Source organism: Harmonia axyridis, chromosome 1, assembly GCF_914767665.1.
Source record: "Harmonia axyridis chromosome 1, icHarAxyr1.1, whole genome shotgun sequence".
NCBI classification, from domain to species: domain Eukaryota; kingdom Metazoa; phylum Arthropoda; class Insecta; order Coleoptera; family Coccinellidae; genus Harmonia; species Harmonia axyridis.
The window spans coordinates 39,379,326-39,403,183 of record NC_059501.1 but is presented as its reverse complement, the minus strand read 5'-3'; the positions used below and the strand labels follow the sequence as shown (position 1 = coordinate 39,403,183).

At 32.2% G+C, this 23,858-nt stretch overlaps 1 protein-coding gene across 9 annotated transcripts in view; it reads left to right on the top strand.

The window, feature by feature from the left end:
* LOC123671357 (E3 SUMO-protein ligase PIAS2) overlaps positions 1–23,858 on the top strand; it is a 30,633-nt gene that overhangs the window by 4,143 nt on the left and 2,632 nt on the right. For 8 of the 9 annotated variants that reach the window (XM_045605145.1, XM_045605143.1, XM_045605144.1 and 5 more), the window contains 6 exons: positions 16,557–16,701; positions 16,886–17,290; positions 17,888–18,128; positions 18,885–19,116; positions 19,212–19,381; positions 20,115–20,282. In XM_045605145.1, the coding sequence (XP_045461101.1) occupies positions 16,557–16,701; positions 16,886–17,290; positions 17,888–18,128; positions 18,885–19,116; positions 19,212–19,381; positions 20,115–20,282 (1,361 nt within the window). The remainder of the gene's footprint in view (positions 1–16,556; positions 16,702–16,885; positions 17,291–17,887; positions 18,129–18,884; positions 19,117–19,211; positions 19,382–20,114; positions 20,283–23,858) is intronic. The other variant, XM_045605146.1, reaches the window with a different exon arrangement.

Genomic DNA, 23,858 nt, shown 5'->3' with positions numbered 1-23,858 from the left:
GGTTCTCACGATGTTCTCTGAACAATACAGGATATGTCCTTTTGTGGGAACCAGAACATAAAAAAAATTATACAGAAAGTATGGCTCCTGCTGGTCTGAGAGGAAAATACTTTACTGTCATACTATACAGTGAAGAAGACTTAAGTAGATTACAGGATAATAAAATTATGTTTCAAAACTGTTCTATATATGGTTGAAAAACAACAAACTGATATTCAATAGAGAAAATGCTATATTTATCCACTTCAAGCCTCATCGAAAAATCACAGGAGCAATTAGTCTGTACATTAACAAAATGTCAACTAGGGAAGTTGACCACGTCAAATACTTGGGGCTGTATATAACAGAAAATCTTAAATGGGGCCTTCACATTAAAAAAACTATGCCCCTAAGGGGCCATTGAGGAAAGTAAAAGACCTTATCACTGACAAATGTGAAAGACTCATTTTGCACATATCCAGCCGGTACTAAGTCATATGTACGTGATATGAGAGAATATGTCTGGAACAAATCAGGTGCTGCAGTACAAAACTATAAGGGCCTTATTTGGTTTTCCCTATAACACTCAAGATTCTCAGTTTAAGCAATTTGACGAAATATTCGCCCTCAACCATTACAAACTTAGATGACTAACAATCTTTACAAAAATGAATTTCTGTTGGAGAAATTTGGGGATTTAAATCGACATAATACAAGAAATAATCATAATTTATTTTTGAGTTTATGTGAAACTTATTCTAGATTTGTTAAAAGTATGAAGTCTTCCCTACCGGAACAACTCGGTTGATTTGTAGTTTTAATTGAATGAATAATTATTAGGTACCCTGAAATCAATAAGGAAAATTCTATCCCCTGCGGATTTTTTTCTTCTTCAAAATAACGATTTCTACTACACCATGTTATGTACCTCTGTTATAAATCAGTTTTTTTTTTCTAGGTAAAATATTCTTCATAGAATATACCAAAAGCTATGCAGAAAACCTTATGTATAACTCATTGTTCAGAAAAAAAAATTGCAACTTCAATTTTCATCCTAAATGTGATGCATTTTTTTTTTTTTTTGTGAAGTGAGTTCCACTGAATAGCAGAATATTGAATATTCAATAATTTCTTCTCTTAAATTTTTAGGAGATTAAAAGAGCAAACGTAACACTGTAATGAAACTAGTTTATTCCAATTAGCGAATCGAAATTATCAATCAATCAGAATTATTATTGTTTATTTTTTCATACTGTTTTATGCAATTAACTATCTCTTCAAAACGTTAACAAAAAAGAAGAAATAAGTAATAATTCTAATTAATACCTTCCAATTCGCTAAATAAGTGGAATAACTAAAGTGTCATTACCTTGTTTCTTTGCTTTTTCAAAAGTTAAAAAAAGGAAATTGTTCCATATTCAATATTTCGCTATTTAGTCTTCTGAATACCAATAACAATAACTTCGTAAGATTTACAAGTTGAGAGGACGTGTTTATCATTTTGAAATCAGCATATCTATTGGTATATTATATGAAAAATATTTTATCATAAAAACAACTGATAAATTTAATTATTTGTAATAACAGTACTTTATTGCATATCGATGGCCAGTTGCATATGCAATAGAGTACTGTTATTATTTTTATTATTATTTGTAATAGTGGTACACAGAAACGTGACGTGGTGTAGTAAAAATCTTTATTTAAAAGAACAACACATCCACAAGGGACAGATTTCTTTCTCAGCGTCCAATAGCACTTTGCTGATGAATATTAGGATATGCTATTCATTCTGGGATATCCTGTATATTATATTTTGTACAATCGTTATGGCGTTCATGGAAAACTAATCATAATTTTAAGTTGAAAATTTGCATGTTTTCAAAAGAATCCCATTAACCCATTAACTGTTGAGTTTTTAACTAAGTTATGGCATAATGATGAAATTTCATCAAATAAGCTATCTAATGATGCAAAAATATACTGGGTGTACCATTTGAAATAAGAAAGTAGTAGTTTGTTTCCCCACTTACACAGATGGAAAATTGGGCAGGTTTGATTTCACACAGTTAAACCTCTAATCTGTTTTTCCTCATACACACAACTGGTAAAAATTACAGTTTTGCGCGTAATGGCGTCACGTGAAATTTAATAATTGTTTAACGTCTGTATATTAATAACATATTACATTAATTTCACGGCATTCAGACAATTATTCAATTCTGGAAAAAGTACCTCCCGAACGGGACTCGAACCCGCAACCTCCGAATTACTAGTCTGATGCTCTCGCCGTTAAGCTATCGAGTAAGTTGAAGATACTCCTCATTTTAATTCTGAATTGTATTCAAGATGGTTGAAAAGAAATTTAATTTCTGGATAACTATTCTTTGCCTTCATAACTCAATACGGTGTTATACTCGTAATTAGATTATTCGTTGTGATTTATTGGTAGATAGATCGCTGTGATTTGGCCAACTTTAAAGGAAATTCGAAGAATATTAGTAAAGAAATGACAATTGAAAGGGATGAATACTGTGTAAAATTATACAGTAATAGTAATATTCGGTTTTGGAAGGAACATGAAATATTGCATATTCACCCCAAAATTCATTTTCTTGTTCATGGTCATAGGGCATTATGCTTATTATGGCGAAAGAAGCTCATTTATGTAGGTGATGTTTCGCGAGGAATTTCTTCCGCATGAGAAGATTACTCTGAATGAAATGGAGATCACTTACTTAGGCGATGCCAATAGAAAGACGCGTCGGATGACATTTGACGCTTGGCTCTAGTGAGACATCGGCAAAATGAATAATCTCTTCGAGAATCTTCTCTACGGGTTGCCTATAAGTGAGACTCATCCTTTATTGGGACATACAGGAGAATCGTACCTTTGTTTGTTTCAACTAGAATTGAACCGTGTGAAAGAAATTGGCTTTGAAGAGGAATTATTTCGAAAAAAACGTTTTTGTACAAGTATCAAAAAAACTTGATATTTCTGCATCACTACTGATGCGTAAATGTTTACTTTTTTCACAGTGAAAAAATTAAATATCCTCCGAATCGTATCAACAAATGCTTGAGAACATAGATCTACATCAATGATTTCATAAATGGCATGAATTTTGTAAATTGACAATCGATAAACAAAATTGTTGATATTTTGTTAACTCAAGTTCTAACCAACCACCCTGTCTATTTCTATGAAATACGTTATTTAATTCAACCAAGATAGAACGGTGGTCACTTGAAAGAGGTTCAAATCATCAGAGTCAGATATATCTGCATTCGTTAAAATATAGTTCACTTTTGAATCAAATGTATGACCAGTTATGTCAGTAGGATCTTGAGATGAAATTTTTAAATCAAAACAACCAATCAAATCTATAAATAGCCTACGGTTAATACATTCCGTCTTCAGAAAGTCAACGTTCAGGGCACCACACACAAAGATAATGTCAACCAAATTCGAACAATACCATCCGTTAATCTTTGGAGAAAAACTTCAAATTTACCGGAACACGACCAATAAACGCTTATAATATTCAGCTAAATTTCACACTATCGGTACTGCACCGGTGCTCAGTAACACTTACAATATAAGGACTATTTTCCAGGCTTTCTAATTTTTTAGATATCCACTGGCCTTGCTGTAGAAGTTTCAAACTATCAATTTTACAACTATTCAGTCCGTTGGAAGGCTCGGCCTTTTAGGATGAAAAAACGATTAATGTTAACGTTGTTAAGCCAATTTGATTCATTCAGAGCCTTTTCTTATTCAGAGCTCGGAATCAGCTCCTTGAATGATGCAAAATCTTAATTTTTCTATCGGTAAAGATTTGTTCCATTTTCAATGTGACACCGTGCATAATCACTTCAATTGCTGAAGATAATTATGTCTTATCTGTTGATCAAACTTGCAAATTTAACACTATGGTCAAAACTATATACCGACAAACAAATTGCAACATCCATAAGGAGCTGGTTAAATTTTCTTTGTTCTTTTTGCTAAAACATAGATAGTATAGCAAGGAGTAAATTATTGAAATTTGGAGAAAAACGAAGGGTTTACAATTTTTCTAATAAATTTGTTAATAATGTGTTTGTCCACCGCGATTATCTATTCACTCCCCAACACGTCTCGGCATTGATGCAATAAGTTGGTCTATTTCTTCTTGAGGGACACTATCCCAAGATACCTGTACCTATGATGTTTCAAACATGCTCTATGGGCGAAAGATTGGGGGATCTGTGCGGCCACGGCAAAAGATTTACATGGGTCGCTTCGAAAAAGTTTGAATTAACTCTGGCAACATGAGGTCAGGCATTATCTTGCTGAAATATTGGATTCTCGAGTCGGTTAAGGCAAGGGAGAACATATGGCTCCACTATTTCTTGAAGGTAACGCAGCGCTGTCATGTTACCTCGAAAAAAACTAAAGGTGTATGTGGAATAGCACCCCATACCATAACGCCTAACGTCCGGTGTACATGCCGCTCAACATCAAACTGAGGCTCACGTCTTTCTCCCCGACGTCATCTAACCCTTCTTCGGCCATCATGTGCATCCAACGAGAATCGAAATTCATCAGAAAAGACGATCTGATGCCATTCCACATTCCAATGTTGACGTCCTCTGCACCACCTGTAATCGTTGCCGGCGATGCTCAACCGTCAGAGGTAACACAAGATGGCCATAAGTCTTAGACGTCGATCTTGAACTTCATTTGTGCTCCTTCGACATCTAGTGCTTACTCTTCGATTTTGGTCATTATTAAACCACGCTTGTCAACATCTCCATAGCAGTAGTTGGATTTCTGTTCGTACGATTAGTGATTTCTCGAAATGACAACCCCGCCTCCCGTAGATCAATAATTCGGCCTCTTTCAAATTCACTTAGCTGGAGATAAATTCCGCGTATACGTGCTCTAGGCATTTCAACAACAACTAAACATCGACTTTGAATCTTCCCGAACAGCTGGTTTGTTGTGAAATTTATAAAACTTGCAAAAAACGACTACAATATTTAAGTAACAAAAATTGTTTACATGAAAATACCTTCAAGATTTTTTCCTCCAAATTCAATCATTTACTCCTCGCTCTACTATCTATGTTTTATCAAACAAATTTAAAATTAAACAATTCCTTGTGTGTGTTGCAGTTTCTTTGTCAGTATATGTATCTCAAAAACTATGAGTATAATAAATATAATAATTACATTGGTATTTAATTGGAATAATTTTTAAATATGATGTAATAGATAATAAGACATGAAAATTAATTATGTATTTATCAATAATTGATTATAAATGAAAATAAGCGTGCTACTGGTTGATCTTAAATGATGCATTAACTATGTGCTCTCCGCCCTCTATCTCGATAACGACTGAACTTATAAAAAATAGTTGAGGCAAAAGTTGTAGGGAATTTAATCCTCTACAATATTGATAATGAAAATAAATGGCGAAAACCTATAGGAAACGAAAATTTTGTCAAAAATGAGTAAAAAAAAAAACTTTTTTGAGACTGGACTAACCACGGTTGTTATTGGTTTCGTAATATCATCTATCGAGAAGTTTTCGCAAATGCAACTCGTACCATGAATTCGAACAAACTGTAATTATTAAGGAACCGGTGACCAGGACGTAGTTCTGACAGTGGAAGTTTGTTCTATGAAGTGAAGAAAGTGCGAATACAATAATACAAAAACAATAATAATGAAATATGATTATATATATATATAGAATATATATATATAAATTAGTATAAATCCAAAAAATAGCTGGTGGATAGAATATAGTTATAGATATGGAATGTAGGACCTGCAGAAGAAAAGGAATTTTATACTCAAAAAAATCATACAACCGATATAGAATCGACAAAAATTGAAACAATAAATTTTTTGGGAGTGCTATAAAAATATTAGATTTTAGAACCAGAAAAACTAGAAACTCATCCAAGGATAACTCGAATCATAATCAATTATAACGCAAAAAATAGGAAGATACACTAACTTCTACCAGAAGGTAAAATCCATATTGCTACATAAGAGGATAAAAATAGAATGATTTTAAATGGATGAAGGATACAACAAAAATATAAGAACAGCTCGAATAATAATATAGAATACTATTCATACACGCAAAAAAAAACTAAAGATGACACAGGAAGGGGTGCAATGTATAAAACTAACAGGAAAATCCTCTAACCTCCATTTATCCTTAGTGAAAGTGAGATGTACATTTTTAGAACCTTAAATTGCAGAAATCAGGCCACGGCTCATCGAACTGCAAAATATCAGTGCTGAAGTGTGGTGAAAAGTTCTATACGTTAGAAATATTTATCGACATTTAATGTCGATAAAGTCTATTCATATCAACCATCAAAATAATTCAATCCAATGATAAATAACTACCTTTGCCAACATTTGTTTGTAGCTTTTGAGCGCTCGACATTTACGCTCCTATTGGAGATCGTATTACATGAGATGTGATTTGTTATGAAGTCTGTTGTTTTACCTTGATGAAGAGTGATTCTTTTACATATACAAACTGCTTGAATTTTCTATGATTCTGGTGAAGCGATTCACATGAAATTTTGCATCAAGTTTGAAATTGTTATTTTATTTCTTGAAGCAAAATTTCCAATAGGCCTAACAAATAAAACCAGGAAATTTTGCAAGAAGCTTTAAACTTTTCTACATCTACATATGAACTGATTTTCATGGGTTTTGTAGTTTTGAAATTATCAGGAAAATAAAGTTTTGAACGGTCATATTTAAGAAAACGCGACAGGTGCTTTCGGGACTGGTAAATCATTCGCCAATTGCGCTTATGGTGACCGCAGGACACAGAACTATATATGGGTTGGTACTAAGTAGTCTCCAAGAGTACATCATTGACGAGCGCTCAAAAGGCACTGATTTCCAATCGGTGGTTTCCTTATTTTTTCGACATTCTGCTTTTCTATTACACGAAGTTTCGATCGAAGCTTGAAATTGGTTTTTACACAGGGCGAGTCTTGAAGTTCTACATTAAATTTTACTATAGATTCCTCTCACCATATAAAACAGTTTTTTCATTTACCATTTTTCCAAATTTGGCTGCATGCATAAAATTCTGACAATCGAATCGGATCGAGGTTTTATTGTTCTATATCAAGTTATAGAAAAGTAAAATTTTGTGATTCAATTCTGGTTTAGAATCATCAATTCTGTAGCAGTCGTCAGGAAGATCCTACTTAGCATATCCCTTAAAAGGAATTAAATTAAAAATGACTTTGATTTTACAAAAATGAAGCGTTTAACGAAAAAAGATTAATAATTGGTTTATCAAGTGCGTAGTTACCGATGTTATTCGATGAAAATGCAACTTTATTGTGAAAAAATGGTTTCAAACGAATCAATCATTCAAAGTATTGCTTGCTAGCTACAACGTTTTTCCATCTTTCTGATAGAGCTCGAATACCGCTACAGTAAAAGTGTTTGGAGGATATCCACGAATTAAGCCATTTTTTGAAGACTTCATATGAGTGGAACTGATGATCATGTGCCATCGACCTAAACAAGTAATAATCTGACCAAGCAATATCTGAGGAATACGGCGGCTGGGATAGAACGTCCCATTTGAGCATTTCCAGATAGGTTTTAACGAGAACCTGAAGCCGAGCGTTGTCATGGTGTATAATCACTTTATCGTGCATCTGCTCGTATTGTGGCCGTTTTTCGCGTAGTCCTCGGCTCAATCGCATCAGAAATCGATACCGTTTCCCAGTAATGGTTTCATTCGGTTCCAATAAACTCAGAATAAATAACAGCATCCAGGTGCCACCAAATACACAGCATAATCTTCGCAGCTCGAATATTCGGTTGATGCAACGACGTAGAAGCATTACCGGGCGGTCCCATGATTTTCTTTTCTGTGTGTTTCTGTAATAGATCCATTTTCCATCACGATGCGATGAATAAAACCTTTCTTTTCTTTGCCGCTGAAGCAGTTAGTTATTCATAGGCGAAAAAACCAACGTTCAACGTTCCTTGGGTTCAATTCATAGGGAACCCAAGTTCTCTGTTTTCGAATTCTACCCAACGCATGGAGTAGCTTTGAAATGTCTTGGCGGGTAACTCTCCTCATCAAGGAATACCTCTTCGAAGGTTTCTGGCCTTTGCGGACGGTCGTCAACATTGAAATCATCGTCTTTGAAGCGAGCAGCATCTACGTAAACTTTTTGGAGTTCTCAATGCGCTTCAGCCGCCGTTTTCTTATAACGAAGTAAGAAAACCAACACTTCTCACGAATGAAGAAAGATTATTTGGCACAAAATCAGACATATTCACACAACCAAAAGTATATGACGTGTTGAAACAGTTTGTTTACCAAATGTCTAAGCTTGATTCATGACGTTTCGGATATGTCCATATCGATCAGTACTTACTTTTGTAGCTATCTATTGACAAACAGCGGGAACTTAGTTGCGCATCTAATATAATATCCATAATAAATGAAAATGCTGATACTGACTATGGATTACCTCTAATTGGTTTTTTTTACTCTTGTTTTATACAGTTTTATGGATCGGCGAGGCTGTAACTTAAAAACTATTATAAGTAAGAAATAATGATAATTGATATGGCTCTCAGTAATGAAAAATTACACTAAAATCAATTTCGTTCTCAACCATTATGTTAGAGCTACAAAGAAGAAACTTGTTTTCAGAACTTCAATAGCCTGTATCTTTTTGCTTAAGCCGAATGGGGAAAAATGTAGAAAAAGAGTGTTTTATTTAATGAGAGGAATATAAAGAGATAAATTTTATGTACAACTTACTGCCCCGTTCTGTATACAGGTGTTCTTAAATTGGAGGTACAAAGAAAAATGAGAGATTCCTTGGATAATTTTAAGAAATACTGCGTGTTTCTTGTAATTCTACTTTTTTGAGATGATTGTACCAGGTTATCGAAATTTTATTAATCTTCACTACAGATTTGGTGAATAAGTACCAAATCTTATAATTAATTTATTCATCTCAGCTAATCAACTTCCGATTTTCCTGACAATTATTAGTTGTTCGAAATTTTTTCTCCAAACTACAAGAAACCAAAAAGTATAGTACTGGACCAAAGTTTATTTTTACATTTTTCTAAACTAACAGTGGTCCACCAAAAGTTCTGGAGGACAGAAATCGGCACTGTTCCAAAAAAAATCTCACCCCGTAGACTTGCATTCAAACTTAGCATATCACATGATGAAAATTTCATATTGGAATATCTATGCCAAATTTAAGTTGAATATCTTGCGAATGGGTAGAAGCTATTAGAAAAAACTTGAAAAAATTAAACTTTAACACCCTGTATCTCGAAGACAAAGATGGTTTGTTGCCCCATGTTTATAGAACTTGTATCTTGAAATAATCCGAGAAATCTGTCATTTTCGTTTGTACCTCCAATTTAGGAACACCTGTATATAAGGAGAATTTGAACACGGTCGGATCTTGTCACTACAATATTGTTTTTTTTTCGTCTATGGTTTTGAGACGCATTCAGGGTATTTGGTAACGAAATGTCAAAAATTTAGGAGGTGATTCTTGGACTAAAATTAAGGTCTGTTAAATTCGCCTGAAATTTTACAGATAGTCACCAGTGATAAAGACCATATATAAGACCAATGTTTTATTCTTTTTATGATTCGTTTATAATTCTATGATGTGCAAATTGACAGCCCCTTTCACATTTTCACCCGGATTTTTTTTATATTGAGGTAAGAGAAAATCAATTTTATTCTAAATTATCATTACATTTCCAAAAAATTGTCTCTTAAAATGTTTCCCAATGTCGATAGTCTTTTAGTAAAAATGGAATGATGACCAGTTTCCTAAATAGTACTTTAGCAGTGGAGAAAAATTTCAGAAATTGCAGCAGAAGATTCATTGACCCTGAAAGTTATACAACTTTTTTGAATTCGGTACCCTTTGCCTCATAAAATGTTTAGAATTCTTACGTTTGCTGTAAGTCGGAAACGGAGACCAATTTGAAACAAATTTAATCAAGGAACCTCTTAAATTTTGACATATCTTTACCAAACACCCTGCATATGTTTCATTTTTGGTTCAACATACCTCTAGGAGAAATATTATGTAAATTGGAAATTCAGAATCCCATTACTTACACATTATCAAAATCAAGTGCGATCCTCATGATCAAGTGACAAGTACTTTTAATTACAATAATAAAAGAAAATGTATATTATATATTTCTAATAGACTTGTATATATAGGTGGTTTAGGGAAAAAATTTGTAATAAAAATGCTGAAAAGCAAAATATATGTTTTGTTTATTTTCCTATGGAATCTTTTATGTCCCAACTCGAATATCCATTCCATGATAAAAAGTTTTATTATATGTACAGGGTGGCCACTTTTTCAATGGGATTGTATTGGTAACTTTTAAACCATAAGAGTTAGATGGTCGGTCAAATGGAGAAAAAGTTGCATGAATAGAAGCATTATCAAGCAGTTCAAACAAATCGAGATTATCAGGGCCGGTTTTCTAGATATCATAAGAAAATTAAATTATGTCATTTTGATTTTTCTTTTTTTCCCACTTTATTTCAAATATTATCAAAAAATGTTACAGGAATTTTTTATTCGACAGTAAATTATCCTCAATTTTACGTAATCAGATTTCGTATCCAGCGTTTCGTACTCTCTGGGCCACCCTCAACCTCATTATTTTCAATACGGACCTGCATATTTTATGACATATTTCGAAATAACTTTTAACGCTGAATTCAACGATATATCATACAATGACATTCAAAGTAGATTTTCAGGTGATTTTGATTCTTATCCAATTTTCTTCGGGTCGGATCTGTATTACCTTCATTTAGTTTAATTAACAACATGCAATATGCAATAAATTGCGATAAGAAAATCAACTTACCCATCTTGAACTAAATGGAACATATTAGAATCAAAACAAGAAACCAGTATACTGGTTTCTTGGTTCTTCTTTTATAATAATCATTTAAATATTTCAATTCATAATAATTAAACGAAAGTATCATTTAGTGAAAGAAAAATCAAATGATTATTCGAAAGTAAATGAAAATAAATGAAATAAGTGTTCGAAATGTCCACCATTTTGTAAAATGCACTTTACGGTTAGGGAACCCATACTTCTTATACATTTGCTTGTTTGGTCTCCTTGAATACCTTCCAAAACATTCTCAATTTTCTCGCGAGGTATCACTATTGTTGTACCTATTTGTCATTCGTTCCATTGAAACAAATTACAGAATCGAACTTTATTTTGAGATCATTGCGATATAATTTTTGCAAGGCTTGGTATTCAAATTTAAAATCATTGTATAGGCGTCTCTTGACTATTTTATTAACAGCAGTTTTTGAAAAATTCCATTCACTGGTCCCAGTTCTCGATTTTTTTCTGGGTTCGATTGAATTTGGGTCAGAACATTGATATCGTTAATAGACTTGTTTTTTTTACATGCACACCATTAAATTTGGATGAGGGTCAAAATCACCTGAAAATCAACTTTGAATGACATTGTATGATATATCGTTGAATTCAGCGTTAAAAGTTATTTCGAAAAATGTCATAAAATATGCAGGTCCGTATTGAAAATAATGAGGTTGAGGGTGGCCCAGAGAGTACGAAACGTTGGATACGAAATCTGATTACGTAAAATTGAGGATAATTTACTGTCGAATAAAAAATTCCTGTAACATTTTTCGATAATATTTGAAATAAAGTGGGAAAAAAAGAAATATCAAAATGACATAATTTAATTTTCTTATGATATCTCGAAAACCGGCCCTGATAATCTCGATTTGTTTGAACTGCTTGATAATGCTTCTATGCATGCAACTTTTTCTCCATTTGACCGACCTTCTAACTCTTATGGTTTAAAAGTTACCAATACAATCCCATTGAAAAAGTGGCCACCCTGTATATCTAGAATACATGCCAATATTACTGAAAAGCGGTAAGGAACATTTCGAAGGCTATCACGAATTATGAATAAAGACCCAGAGTTATTAATATTTATGTAAACAGGGTCTTCATAAAAGATTGCCCAGGTCATTTTATACAAAAAAGTTCCTATTAACACAGATCCGCGAACTCTTCGTTACCGATCTACAGCGTGTTTAAGTTTAATGTACGAATTCGATTTATTCTTCGAAACTAAAATTTCTTTGTTTTTTTTTATTTTTGTGTATAAGATGATTTTGTGTTTTTATGAGTTATTTCTCCTGAAGAATAACATTGTTTGAAATAAGTTTCTTTAATTCTTCGGATTTGCACGTATAGGCTATTCACTTTAGGTATGAAATAACCTCTAAAACATTTTCCAGCATCGTTGCTAAACAGTTTTTTTCAAGTTTTACCATGAAATCAACATCAATGATTGGTTGTCAATATATTCTCATGTTTGATTTCAAAAAACAAAAATTTGCATAGTATAAGATACCTACTATTATTATTTTATTCAATTCACCAAACAAAACCAATTTTGAAAGAATGAAATGACAACGTCAAATCTGATTTACAATTAGAATGACAGTCAATTTAGGGAATTAATGGAATAAATAGTAAGGCGATAAAATATCCCCAGATTTTTATTTGGTACTAATATCTAACTAGGTGAGACGTCATCTCATACCCAAAGTGAATGTCTATATAATTCGATTGTAGTGAAAAAACCTAGCATCTCGACAGCAGCCAAACTGATACTTTTATGTTGAAAACATTAAATTATTAATGCAATAAGAACCGGTTTGAATTGAAAAATAAACAATTTAATTTCCACATATTCAAAAGTGTTTATTTTTATCGAATTGATATGATTTCAATCAAGTAAGGATTGAATACATTTAATATATATATAGGGCCAATCTGAATGATACCGAAAAAATGTAAGTTTGATTCTGCGATGAAAATTATGGTATGAAATATTTTGAAAAACCTCCCCCAGGAAAAATAACACCCCTTTGAAGATCATAAAAAAAATTGTTTTTATTTTATTTTCCATGTTTATTGAGCTAGACAAGAAACTTGGTAATGCTATTTGTCAATAAAAGCACTCATTTTGGAATTTTTTCAACTGAAGTATGCTTAGAAGGGGTTGAAATAGTCAACCCCTAAAATATTTTTTGTATGAAAATTTTTTTTTTAACATGGTTGAAATGCCCAATATATTTACTAACATTTTTATCTCTACAAGTTTTCTCGAAAACTTGAGCATTTACTAGAAAAACAAATAAAAAACAAATATATTGCAAGCTCATGTTAAATAGCATTTTATTAAACAAGAGTCAACCAAATTATGATTCTATTAGGCTAAGACTTTTACAACTAAAACAATATTGAACAAACATTGAACAAAAACCTGCCGATTATAGGCATATACCCAATTTGCCGCCCTAACAGATTTCAGATTTTTGTGCTGAGTATCGTATATGATTAAATAAAACAACCGGATGTTGTAGACATTCTCGATGCGAAGACCAGTGATATTGATGAAAAATCATTAGTGAAATTCGTTGAAATTGAAAAAAAAATATTTAATTCATTCTTCCAGGAATCTAGATTTCTCTGATAAAGTAGATAATGCCGCCCTACCTCATTTGCCGTCCCTCTAGAGCGGGCCTTGCGGTTTCAGGTTTTTCTGCTCAGTTTTGACTTAATGAAAAGCTTGAACATTCTGTTTTTTCTCTTAAAAAATATCGAATAAAGCAATCGAATGAAGGGGATGAACCATTATTTTAAATTCGAATGCGCTCTTCCCAACACTAGTTGATTTGATTTAACAAATCATCTGTGCAATTCGTTGAAATTGAAAAAAAATAGTTTGATACATTCTTCAAGTAATTCAGATTTTTCGGAAAAAGTGGATAATGCCGCCCTCCATTATTTGCCGCCCCTCTAGAGCGAGCCCTGCAATTTCTGGTCCTTTAGCTCAGTTTCGACTTTATCAAAAGCTTGAACATTTTGTTTTTTTTTCTTTGAGATTGCCAAGTAAAATAATCGGATGAATCATTATGATAAATTCGAATGCGCCCAGCCACAATACTAGTTAATTGTAATGGGGCCGAAATTGTTCATTTTTATTTTGTTTTCCATGGATACTTTTTAAATTGGGTTGAAACAACTTTTTTTTTCTCGAAAACTAAACTTGATATGAAGAAAACGCAAGGGAACAAACATTTGAATTTTTAGTTGAACTGAAAGAATCACAAAAATCTCAGCGAGGTACTTTTTTCCGATATTATTGTCTGTGATGTCCACTGGATCTAATAATTTCAATATAATCATGCTAAATAATCGCCTCATAACTTCAAATAAATGTACCAAATTAATTTTAAAATATTTATGATATTTTATAAATACCGTTTTTTTCAACTTCCACGCTCTGTTAAAACGACCTTGCAAGTCGCCCTCTGAAATCCTTTTTATCGGCCAGATATGTGTAACACGAAACTGAATATTAAAGGTTCAATACAAAATACATATTTCAAGAAACATAAAACCACACCACTTTTATAAAGGGGTTTCTAAATGTTTACACCGTTACTACATCACATATCTGTAGTAGAAGCTTGGCAATTGTTACAATTGATTCAATTTCACTCGAAAATTGCATTAAAATTAAAAAATTCAGTACGAAATTGGTGTATCTGTAAAAGTTATTATTCGTAAAATGCGAGATCTTTTCATGGCTGAAAATATCATTATCGGTCTTCTGAGACCACCATTGAGAATTTTATCAATAAATTTGAGTCGAGAGGCTCGGTACATAATTAACTAACACTTGTTCGGCCGAGTCGTTCAAGTGGAAACATCGCAGCCATGAGCTGTAGCTTACGAATCTTCTTCAACACTTTAGTGTTGAAGAAGATCCGAATTTTTCAATTTCTTGACGTTCTCAAAATTTGAGGTTATCCATAACAACCAAATGGCGTAAGTGAGATGTCTAAAAACCTGGTGTATGGACTGATTAGCTTTTGTTTTGCCAATTTTGAGAATATTAGATAAGCTTCTGATTGGCTAGGATCGGGTTTTAATTGATATATCCTGTCAAAATCAAAGGAAAAAAGATCGAAATGAAAAGTATGACATTGCGGCGCCGCCACGAAATAAAACTAATATTTTCAATTTGTTCGATTGTCATTCCATTCAAAAATTGACGAGTGCACACACCATGTTTTTAGACATCTTAGGCGTAAGGTATAGTGACTTAATTAAACATAGTGGCGACAATTCGTTCAAATTGAGCCATAGATCCATAGAAACTTAAGAATACAATTGACTGATCTGAACTGACACACGTCAAAATCGAAATTATTGGCTCTTGTCCACCCTGTACCAATTGGAATCAATATGTGGTACATTTTTGGAATCAGCTCAGCTAGAGTAATCAGAAAATTGAGACAAAATGGGGGTGTTCCATTAGAAACAAAAGACGGTGACGTCATTACTCGAGCGTAATTCAGCCTGTATATTAGATTATTATCTTAAAACACGGTAAATTAAAATAAAAAATCGACGTGTTTCAGGATTATTTCTTAAAATGGTCTGTTTAGCTAAAAATTAATTTGTTTCATACTTTACGGACACAGATCAATCATTACTATGGAAACATTCTCTTTTTCAAATAAATAAAGGATTGCTTGAAATAGTTATATATATATATATATATATATATAATCTGTATCCCATTTGATACCTTTCGGTGTATGGGTTTGAAATAGTTAATTTTTTCTTTTTCCTAATGAACCTACTCAATGTGCGGAAAAGAGAAAGTTAGACAGGCTAAGGTCGTTATGGGTAATAGATCACTATAGATGGAGTAGTTGTAGAGCTAAGCTAACTATACAGGGCACGCCTTTGACTTGTACATATATTTCAAAAAGTCACCTGTTCATCCCTTTTGATAAACATGTTTCAATTCAGTTAGTAAGTTTTTGAAGATAACAATGGACCATATAACTTGAGTAGAACGAATGAATCGGATCGTAATATGAGAAATCAGTCCAAATTTGGTTTTCTGTATCCAATTTATCGTCAAATGTAATTCGTTGATATCCACAGTAATTCTACTTGAGTTACTGAATTTGAAACGATTCCGGTGAATTTCTATCCGATCCATACCATCTCTATTCGATTTGAAGTTACAGAATAGGGCTGAATATCGTTTGAAGAAGGGAAGAATCCGTGGACAAGAATGTAACAATATCAACATTGGGGATAGTATTTAAATTTTTGATTTTCAAGATATATCTTGAAGACCAAAAAATATCAATACTTAATCAAAACTATTTGGTTTTCAAGGTATATCTTGAGAATAATTCTTGAATTGAAATGCATGGTTTTGGATCAAACATTTTCAGCAGGTCATATAATTTCTGTTAAATACTCTATTATTACTAATCTTAATTTAAGTTTATATTCAGATACTGAAGATTTATATAAACATAGTTGAAATATACCGTTTCTTGTTCCCAATATAATTTTTCACTTTATACATTCAATAATTTTATATACTCGAGGCTGTTTGTTTGCAGGCAAAACGGACCTTTGACTAGTGTACCTGCATCATCTCAATCCCCTGGAACTACTGAACTAGGAAACGGCACCATGCCTCAGCAACAAGGAGGTGTACCCCGCACAACAGCAACTGTTCATCCTTATGTAAATAATCAAATGGCTGTAAGTACCTTTAATTCGATGTATTGCTCTATTGAATATTTTGGGTTTTTGTTGAGGAATGTTTCTTTAATATTGAAGAAACAAATTCCTTAAGGAATGCTGAACATTATTGCGTATATAATTTTCAAGGAAGTATCTAAATTTATTCCTGAATGTTATTTAATAATAATTTTAATTGTTGCAGTCTCGTCAACCTCCAATTTATAATCAGACTTATCTTACACAATTTGCACCACAATATACTGCACAAAGGCCTCAGCAAGGTTTGATCAACCATAACTATCCCATCCACCCAGATGTAAATTTCAAAAGGTTGCCATTCTTTGATGTCATCAGCGAGTTGTTGAAGCCATCTACACTAATTCCTCAAAGTAACCAAAGAATGCAAGAAGGGAGTTTTTATTTTCATCTCACTCCTCAACAAGCAACTGACATAGCAGTTTCTAGAGATATCAGGCCAGGAGTGAAAATAGACTATGTAAAACAAGTGCAAATGAGGTTCTGTCTTCTAGAAACAACATGTGAACAAGAAGATTTTTTCCCACCAAGTATCGCCGTTAAAGTTAATAACAAGCATACCCAATTACCTGTAAGTTAACTAATTCTTTTATTAGCAATTTGTTGAGCGATCAACAGAGTTCGTTATTCCAAAATCTCGTATAATTTATTACAACAGTTATGTGCTCTTGTAAAGGCGCATTCAGGAACGAGGACTCAAAAATTTTGACAACAAGTCAGTGCGTTTCTGGAATTAATGATATTTTATTTAATTTATAATGAATACCATAAATTGAAATTTTCATTTTTGACTCAATTTCGCTTCATGGAGCTGCATCTCATAATGAGCTAAGTATTTGTGATTTTTGCAGTACACTTCATAGTAAAATGTTATTGAGTCATTTTTAAATTCAAACTAATTTATCCATGATCAAAGGCAATATTTCAAAATAATTTAAATGACATTTTATTTATATTCTACATTGGTTCTCTTCCAAAAATGCATTGTCTAAACTTTGTACTATTATAGCTAGGACTAAGTTTCATTATCCAATGATGGGGCATATGTGTACTATCTTATACCACTACTGATGTGAATAAGTAGAGAGTTTGGATAAAATGAAGTTGTTTTTCCAACAATCTCACAATTTTTTTTTTTCATTTAAAATATCAAAATATATTTTTTCAGAATCCCATTCCCACAAACAAACCAGGCGTAGAGCCAAAAAGACCCCCCAAACCTGTTAATATTACTTCCCTGGTGAAATTGAGTCCGACTGTTCCCAACCAAATAACAGTTAACTGGGCTGCAGAATATGGCAGGGGTTATGCAATCACAGTTGCATTGGTTCACAAGTTATCCTCACATGATCTATTGATGAGATTGAAACAAAAAGGCGCCAAACATTCTGATTATACAAGAGGATTGAGTAAGTACTTTCTTCCAACTGTATTTTGCTAAATTTTCTGTCTCTTTATTTTGATAAACATGCATTTGTTATGGATTGAGTAGTTAATGCCCAATATAATATGTCAATGTGATTGAAATAATCAAAATTACCGAGTATTAGGGATAATGCTCATGATAATTTGAATTGTTTGTTTAATTCTATGTTATTGTAATGTTGAGTTTCCAAAAAATGTTTTTTATTATTTATGTTAATTTTTTGACCATCAAATTTCATGTGATTCACTCTTGTAATATCTTATAAATCACAAATAAGCTCTGAATGGGTAGCGTCCCGTTTTTCTGGCCGGCAGTTATGGAAAAAGCAAGAAATTTGGAATTTTCATGGTAGGTTCGATTCTCAAAGACACATTTATGGTCACGTGACTGGAGTATCAACCTATATATCTATATATAACTTTCTGGAAATTTTTCGTTTTCCAATTTTATATATCTAAAAGAAATTCCTATAGCCAATACTGTACGAGAATTGTACCACAATATTTGGATGCACAGTTGGACAGAAAGATATGGTACCCAAGGTATTTGGAGACCTAAAATTTTTTTTTTTTCCGGGTTCATTTTACTTGACAGTTAAATATTTCTACTGACAGGGAATTAATGAAAATGTTCTGTCCAATGACTTGGTCCATAACACGTGCTCTCATTTCTATGTAACTTCATTATGTATTCATAAGAAGGGTAATGATAAGAGCAACACAATTTAATACAATTACAGTAAAAGAAAAACTGAATGACGATGACAGTGAAATAGCTACTACTTCCCTGAAAGTATCTCTGATGTGCCCCCTGGGGAAAATGAGGATGACAACACCCTGTCGTCCAATAACTTGTTCCCATTTTCAATGCTTTGATGCTTACCTGTTTTTACAAATGAATGAGAGGAAGCCAACTTGGATTTGTCCAGTTTGTGATAAGCCTGCCCTTTATGACAATTTAGTGATTGATGGGTAAGTTCCAAACATATATTTTGATGACCAATTAATGATGACATTGAATATTTAATAAACTCATATATCATACCTACCTATATCATATTTTTCAGGTATTTCCAAGATGTACTTACATCCAACAATTTACCCTCGGAAGTGAATGAAATTCAGCTTCATAAAGATGGATCTTGGAGTACACAAAGTAAAGAAGAGAAAAAATCTCAGAAAATTGATAAAGCACCCGAAATAGATGTTTCTATTGAAATAATAAATGATGATGTTGGTAAGATAAATATTCTCTCAATAAATTTTAAAGGAAGGAGTGTAAATAATAATAATACAATAAACTTATAAGAATTTAATGCTCTTAAGAAGGAGTGTTTACAATCCAAAAATCAAACTAACAATATCTGTTTACTGTTCCCCGCCCAGAGGTTCCTTCGGAATCTATAAAGCTATTTGAATGAAATAAGGTTCAAAAAAACGGTTGCCTAGCTCGAGCACATAATCCATGAATTTTCTGCAAGGGTTCATTCAAAATATGAAAAGTCTTTGAAAAATGCAAAGAGGTTTTAAAACTAAAGGATTGTGCTTGCTGGATATTTAAAATTGCATAAAAAGCTATTCTATTTTGGAGAATAACTGGTATATTATTATATCAAGAGTATAATTATCTAGAACTATTGGTTCTTAAGTGTTTCTTTAGTTCCCTGTAAATGTTAATTAATTAATGTTGATTAATTTCCAATATTTTAAAAGAAGGTCATGATTTTATTATATTTTGAGTTATTTAATATTCACCATAATTTTACCAGACACTGAGAATGTTTGAAGTCTTTAGGTTTAAGCTCAAGTGTTATTGTTTCTGAAACTTTATTATATCTTATATTATAAATGTTTGTAAAATGTATATTTATTTTGTATAATTGGGACCACCTTTTCAATCAAATATTTTCTTGTTTATCATATTTCCAATCAAATAGGTACTTTCATGGATTTTCTTTCTACGTTTCCAGAATATGTGAGTACCAATGTTACAACTTCTACAGAACCTAACAAGGAATTAAAGGAAGAACCTAAAAAAGATATTGTAGACTTAACTTTATCAGATTCTGATGATGATGAGCCATTAGCAAAAAGACGAGCCATTAATCCAAAACCAGACTCCACTATTAAATTCTCAGGTATTAATATAAAAGCGTAATATGGTACTTAGTTGAAAGGTGAAGTTTGTGAATTTGCAATTATTATATAAGTTAATTCTTTAGACATTTTTTTGTAGTTTTAATATTTTGTTGAATCATATTTGAATGTATCTTGTTTCTATTCATTACATAAAGTTAGAAATATCAATCTTTAGGCTTTGTTTTTTGAAGAAAAAAAGGGAATCCTTGATATTTTTCCACATAAACCTTCTTTAGATAGCTCCTTTGCAGATATAATTCAATATTGAAATATTTAAGAAAAATTGGTTCTTGTAGGAGTAATGATTAAATAATTTCTCAATTTTCATTTGAAATCCTATAGATCCATTAGAAGTTTGTTTATGAAATTAAACATGTTCCTTTTTTCCAATTTGATTAACTCTTTATGGTTCAAGAATGTGAAATACATATGCATATAAACTTTTTAATGTAGATAAAATGACACAGAATAAAGTAAATTTTAATAGTTTGGTATTCATTGAAAAATTTTTTGTAGCTTGTAAATTAATACACCGATAAAAAATTGGGAGTTGGAAACAAAGATATATTCAAGTAACGGTTAGTAGAATATTCGTAAATATTTGAAATTCTTTAACTTTCTATTGTTTATTATCATCTTCATCAGGAAAAATGATCTATGTGGTTGTATATGCAAGAACAACAATTTAATTTAATGGTTTGGGGTTGACATCATTTAGTACATCTTTATTTATAACATTGCTTTTTTTGCTTTACTTTTGTTATAATAGCAATAAGATATTACAACCATTTTTAACTAATTGTGTGTTAGACGAATAGCAGTAATAATAATATGTTAACATCAAAATACCAAATGTCGAACTCTGTAACAAGAAATTTATTCCAAAGATAACCCAAGCAAATATGAATAATTCTAAGAGTAATTTCGTATTGGCGCACCACCATTTTTCACCATTGGTCACATCTCTGCTGCATATGTCTGATGCTTGCCCTTGCATCGACCACCGATGTGTTCACATAGCTGTTCAGTTCATCATGGGTTGTTCCACTGCTTTTCCTGGTTTTGAGTGAAGTTGCATCTGAGCTTTGCTAGCAGATACATTTCAAGTGAAAATGGCGATAATTTCTGCCTTTTTATAACAGCTAAGTAGTGGTTATTGGCGAGTAGATTTAGGGACCAAGCAGTGAATTAGCTGTGGAGCAAATTTTCAGAATGTTGCTATCCATTCCCTCAAATGAGTATGTGAAGGGATACATTCAAATATATACTGCGATACCTATTGAATGTCAAGATGTATAAGAACTATCATGTGAATATCAGCAATATCTATGTTGCTAAAATTGAAGAGAACTAAAATTGAATATATGTGGTATATTTATTTTAACAATGGCATGACTTTACGGATATCGAATCCAAGGTGCCAACTTTATCCACTTTGAAAACGCCCACAAAACTGAGCAACTACTAAAGTTTGTGTTGTCTAACTAACCGTTGCGTATTTTCTGATTGTACATATGCATTTCATTCATAAAAAGAATTGGTTTAGGTTGTTTTCGATTCAGTTTTCATATGCTATAATGATATTTATCAGCATTCATATAAAATATCGATTATGTGTTGTCATGTCATCCAACACAACAGGACACTTTTTTTTTCATAGATTTAGTGCTCCATCATGCTTATTCAATACCATTTGTTTCTGGTAACTTCAGACTTTTGTGGGATTGCACTACAACACATCGCTTGAAATCAATTCTTCGTATTTGTCCTCTTTGTTTTTGAATGAATGAAAAAAATGTAGGCAATAGTAGCGTTCTTCTTAACTAATTTAAAACTTCAAAATATTTTGAGATTACTTCAACTTGTCTAATCTAAAATAATCTAACTCAAATACCTCGCGAGCTAGGTTTGTTTGTATAAAAAAGATTGGTTGTAAGAATGAAAGGGGGGAATAAATTTCAAGTGTCAGAAAATGAAAGAACAGTGACATATAAGTTCAGCATAATTAAATGACTTACTACTATTATTTCATTCGCCTCAAGCAATTAGCTAATCTCTCTTTTGATCCTATTGAACTACATATCTTTTTTCGAATGTTTTCCTTAATGAATTATTGAATATTGCGTCATTCTAATGTATATAAAGAATTTATCATCACATTTCAATTTTTCCAACACATTCACCAAAATCAAAATTGCTCTCTTTTACTTTTATAGTTGAAGAGTACAAGTTAATTTTTTTTTGAAGACTTGTCACTGCTACAGCCGCTATTTTCCATTTCCTCCTTGAATTTCTCAGCTTCTGCACACCTAAATATTTTAATCAGAATACAAAATTTTGCGATTGAATGACGTTGAACAAATAAGCACAGAAGAGCAATTAGATGCTATCTGTGAGGTGGTTATGTGTTATGAACGCTCCTATATTAAAAAACGTATTTGCTGCATATCACTGTGACCGCAAGGGTGTGATTATATCGATTGTGAGTGCTGATGTTACACCAAACTAACTATGTACCTTAAAATATGGTTTTGAAATATATTGGGTAGGACTAAGACTGTCACATGTGTCTATCAGATTAATGATACGCAATACATTTCATACTTTAATTGTATCAATTTGGATTTATGTACTTTTTAACACACCTACGGCTCATTCATAATGAATTTAACTTGTAAGCTAATGAAATGTGAAGCAAAGTTGAAAGATACATGCAAGTGTTCAGATAAGGAAATGTTATTAGGTTAACACATGTCTTAAGGCGATCACGGTAACTTAAATGGAAATTGAATGTGAAACCTTCTCTGATTTACTATCAGTATCCTCTTTCTTTGCAGGCGGCCTTTTCTATAATAACACTGATAGCTAATATATTTCTATGAGAATTACTGGGGGACTCACAAAACTTTTATTTACAACTCGTTCATTTTAAATCAAAATGATAGAATTAAAAATGAATAACAATTGCACAGGTTTAGGTAAGTTCTTATTTTCGACATGTTTTAATGGAATTACGGTGTTTCTGTGTATATGCTTGAGTTTCATTTTACTTTCATTGTGAATGAGTCTCTAAGATTCTGTCTGGTGATGGTTATTACTTATGTACTAAGTGTTAATCCCTTATTACACTAGCCCTTTTTCGTGACTTTTTTCTGAGCCTGATTTTCTTTTCATGAATTTCAAAGTGATAAAATGAATACTTGGAAAGTAATTCTCGCTTCAAAATTCAAAAGATACAGACATCCTGACGAAATGATGTAGCGCTTTGTTCGAAAACGAGCGCCCAAAAATGCCTAGTGTATAGGTTTTAAGTTATACATAATCGTGAAATTTTATTTCAAATTGGGCAAAAAGTTTTCATCCTACAAATGTTTATAGAATTTTAAAGAAATGAATGATATGGTAAAGTACAAAAACCTTTCAAACCACTTTTATCATTTATTATGGAATCAAACATAAAAAATAATTCACCATATCAGATATGTGAATTCTTCAATTTTATATTAAACTTGGTACATGCGCAAACTGGCAATTTTAAGTTAACGTAATGCTAAATAATAGGATCGTCACTTTAA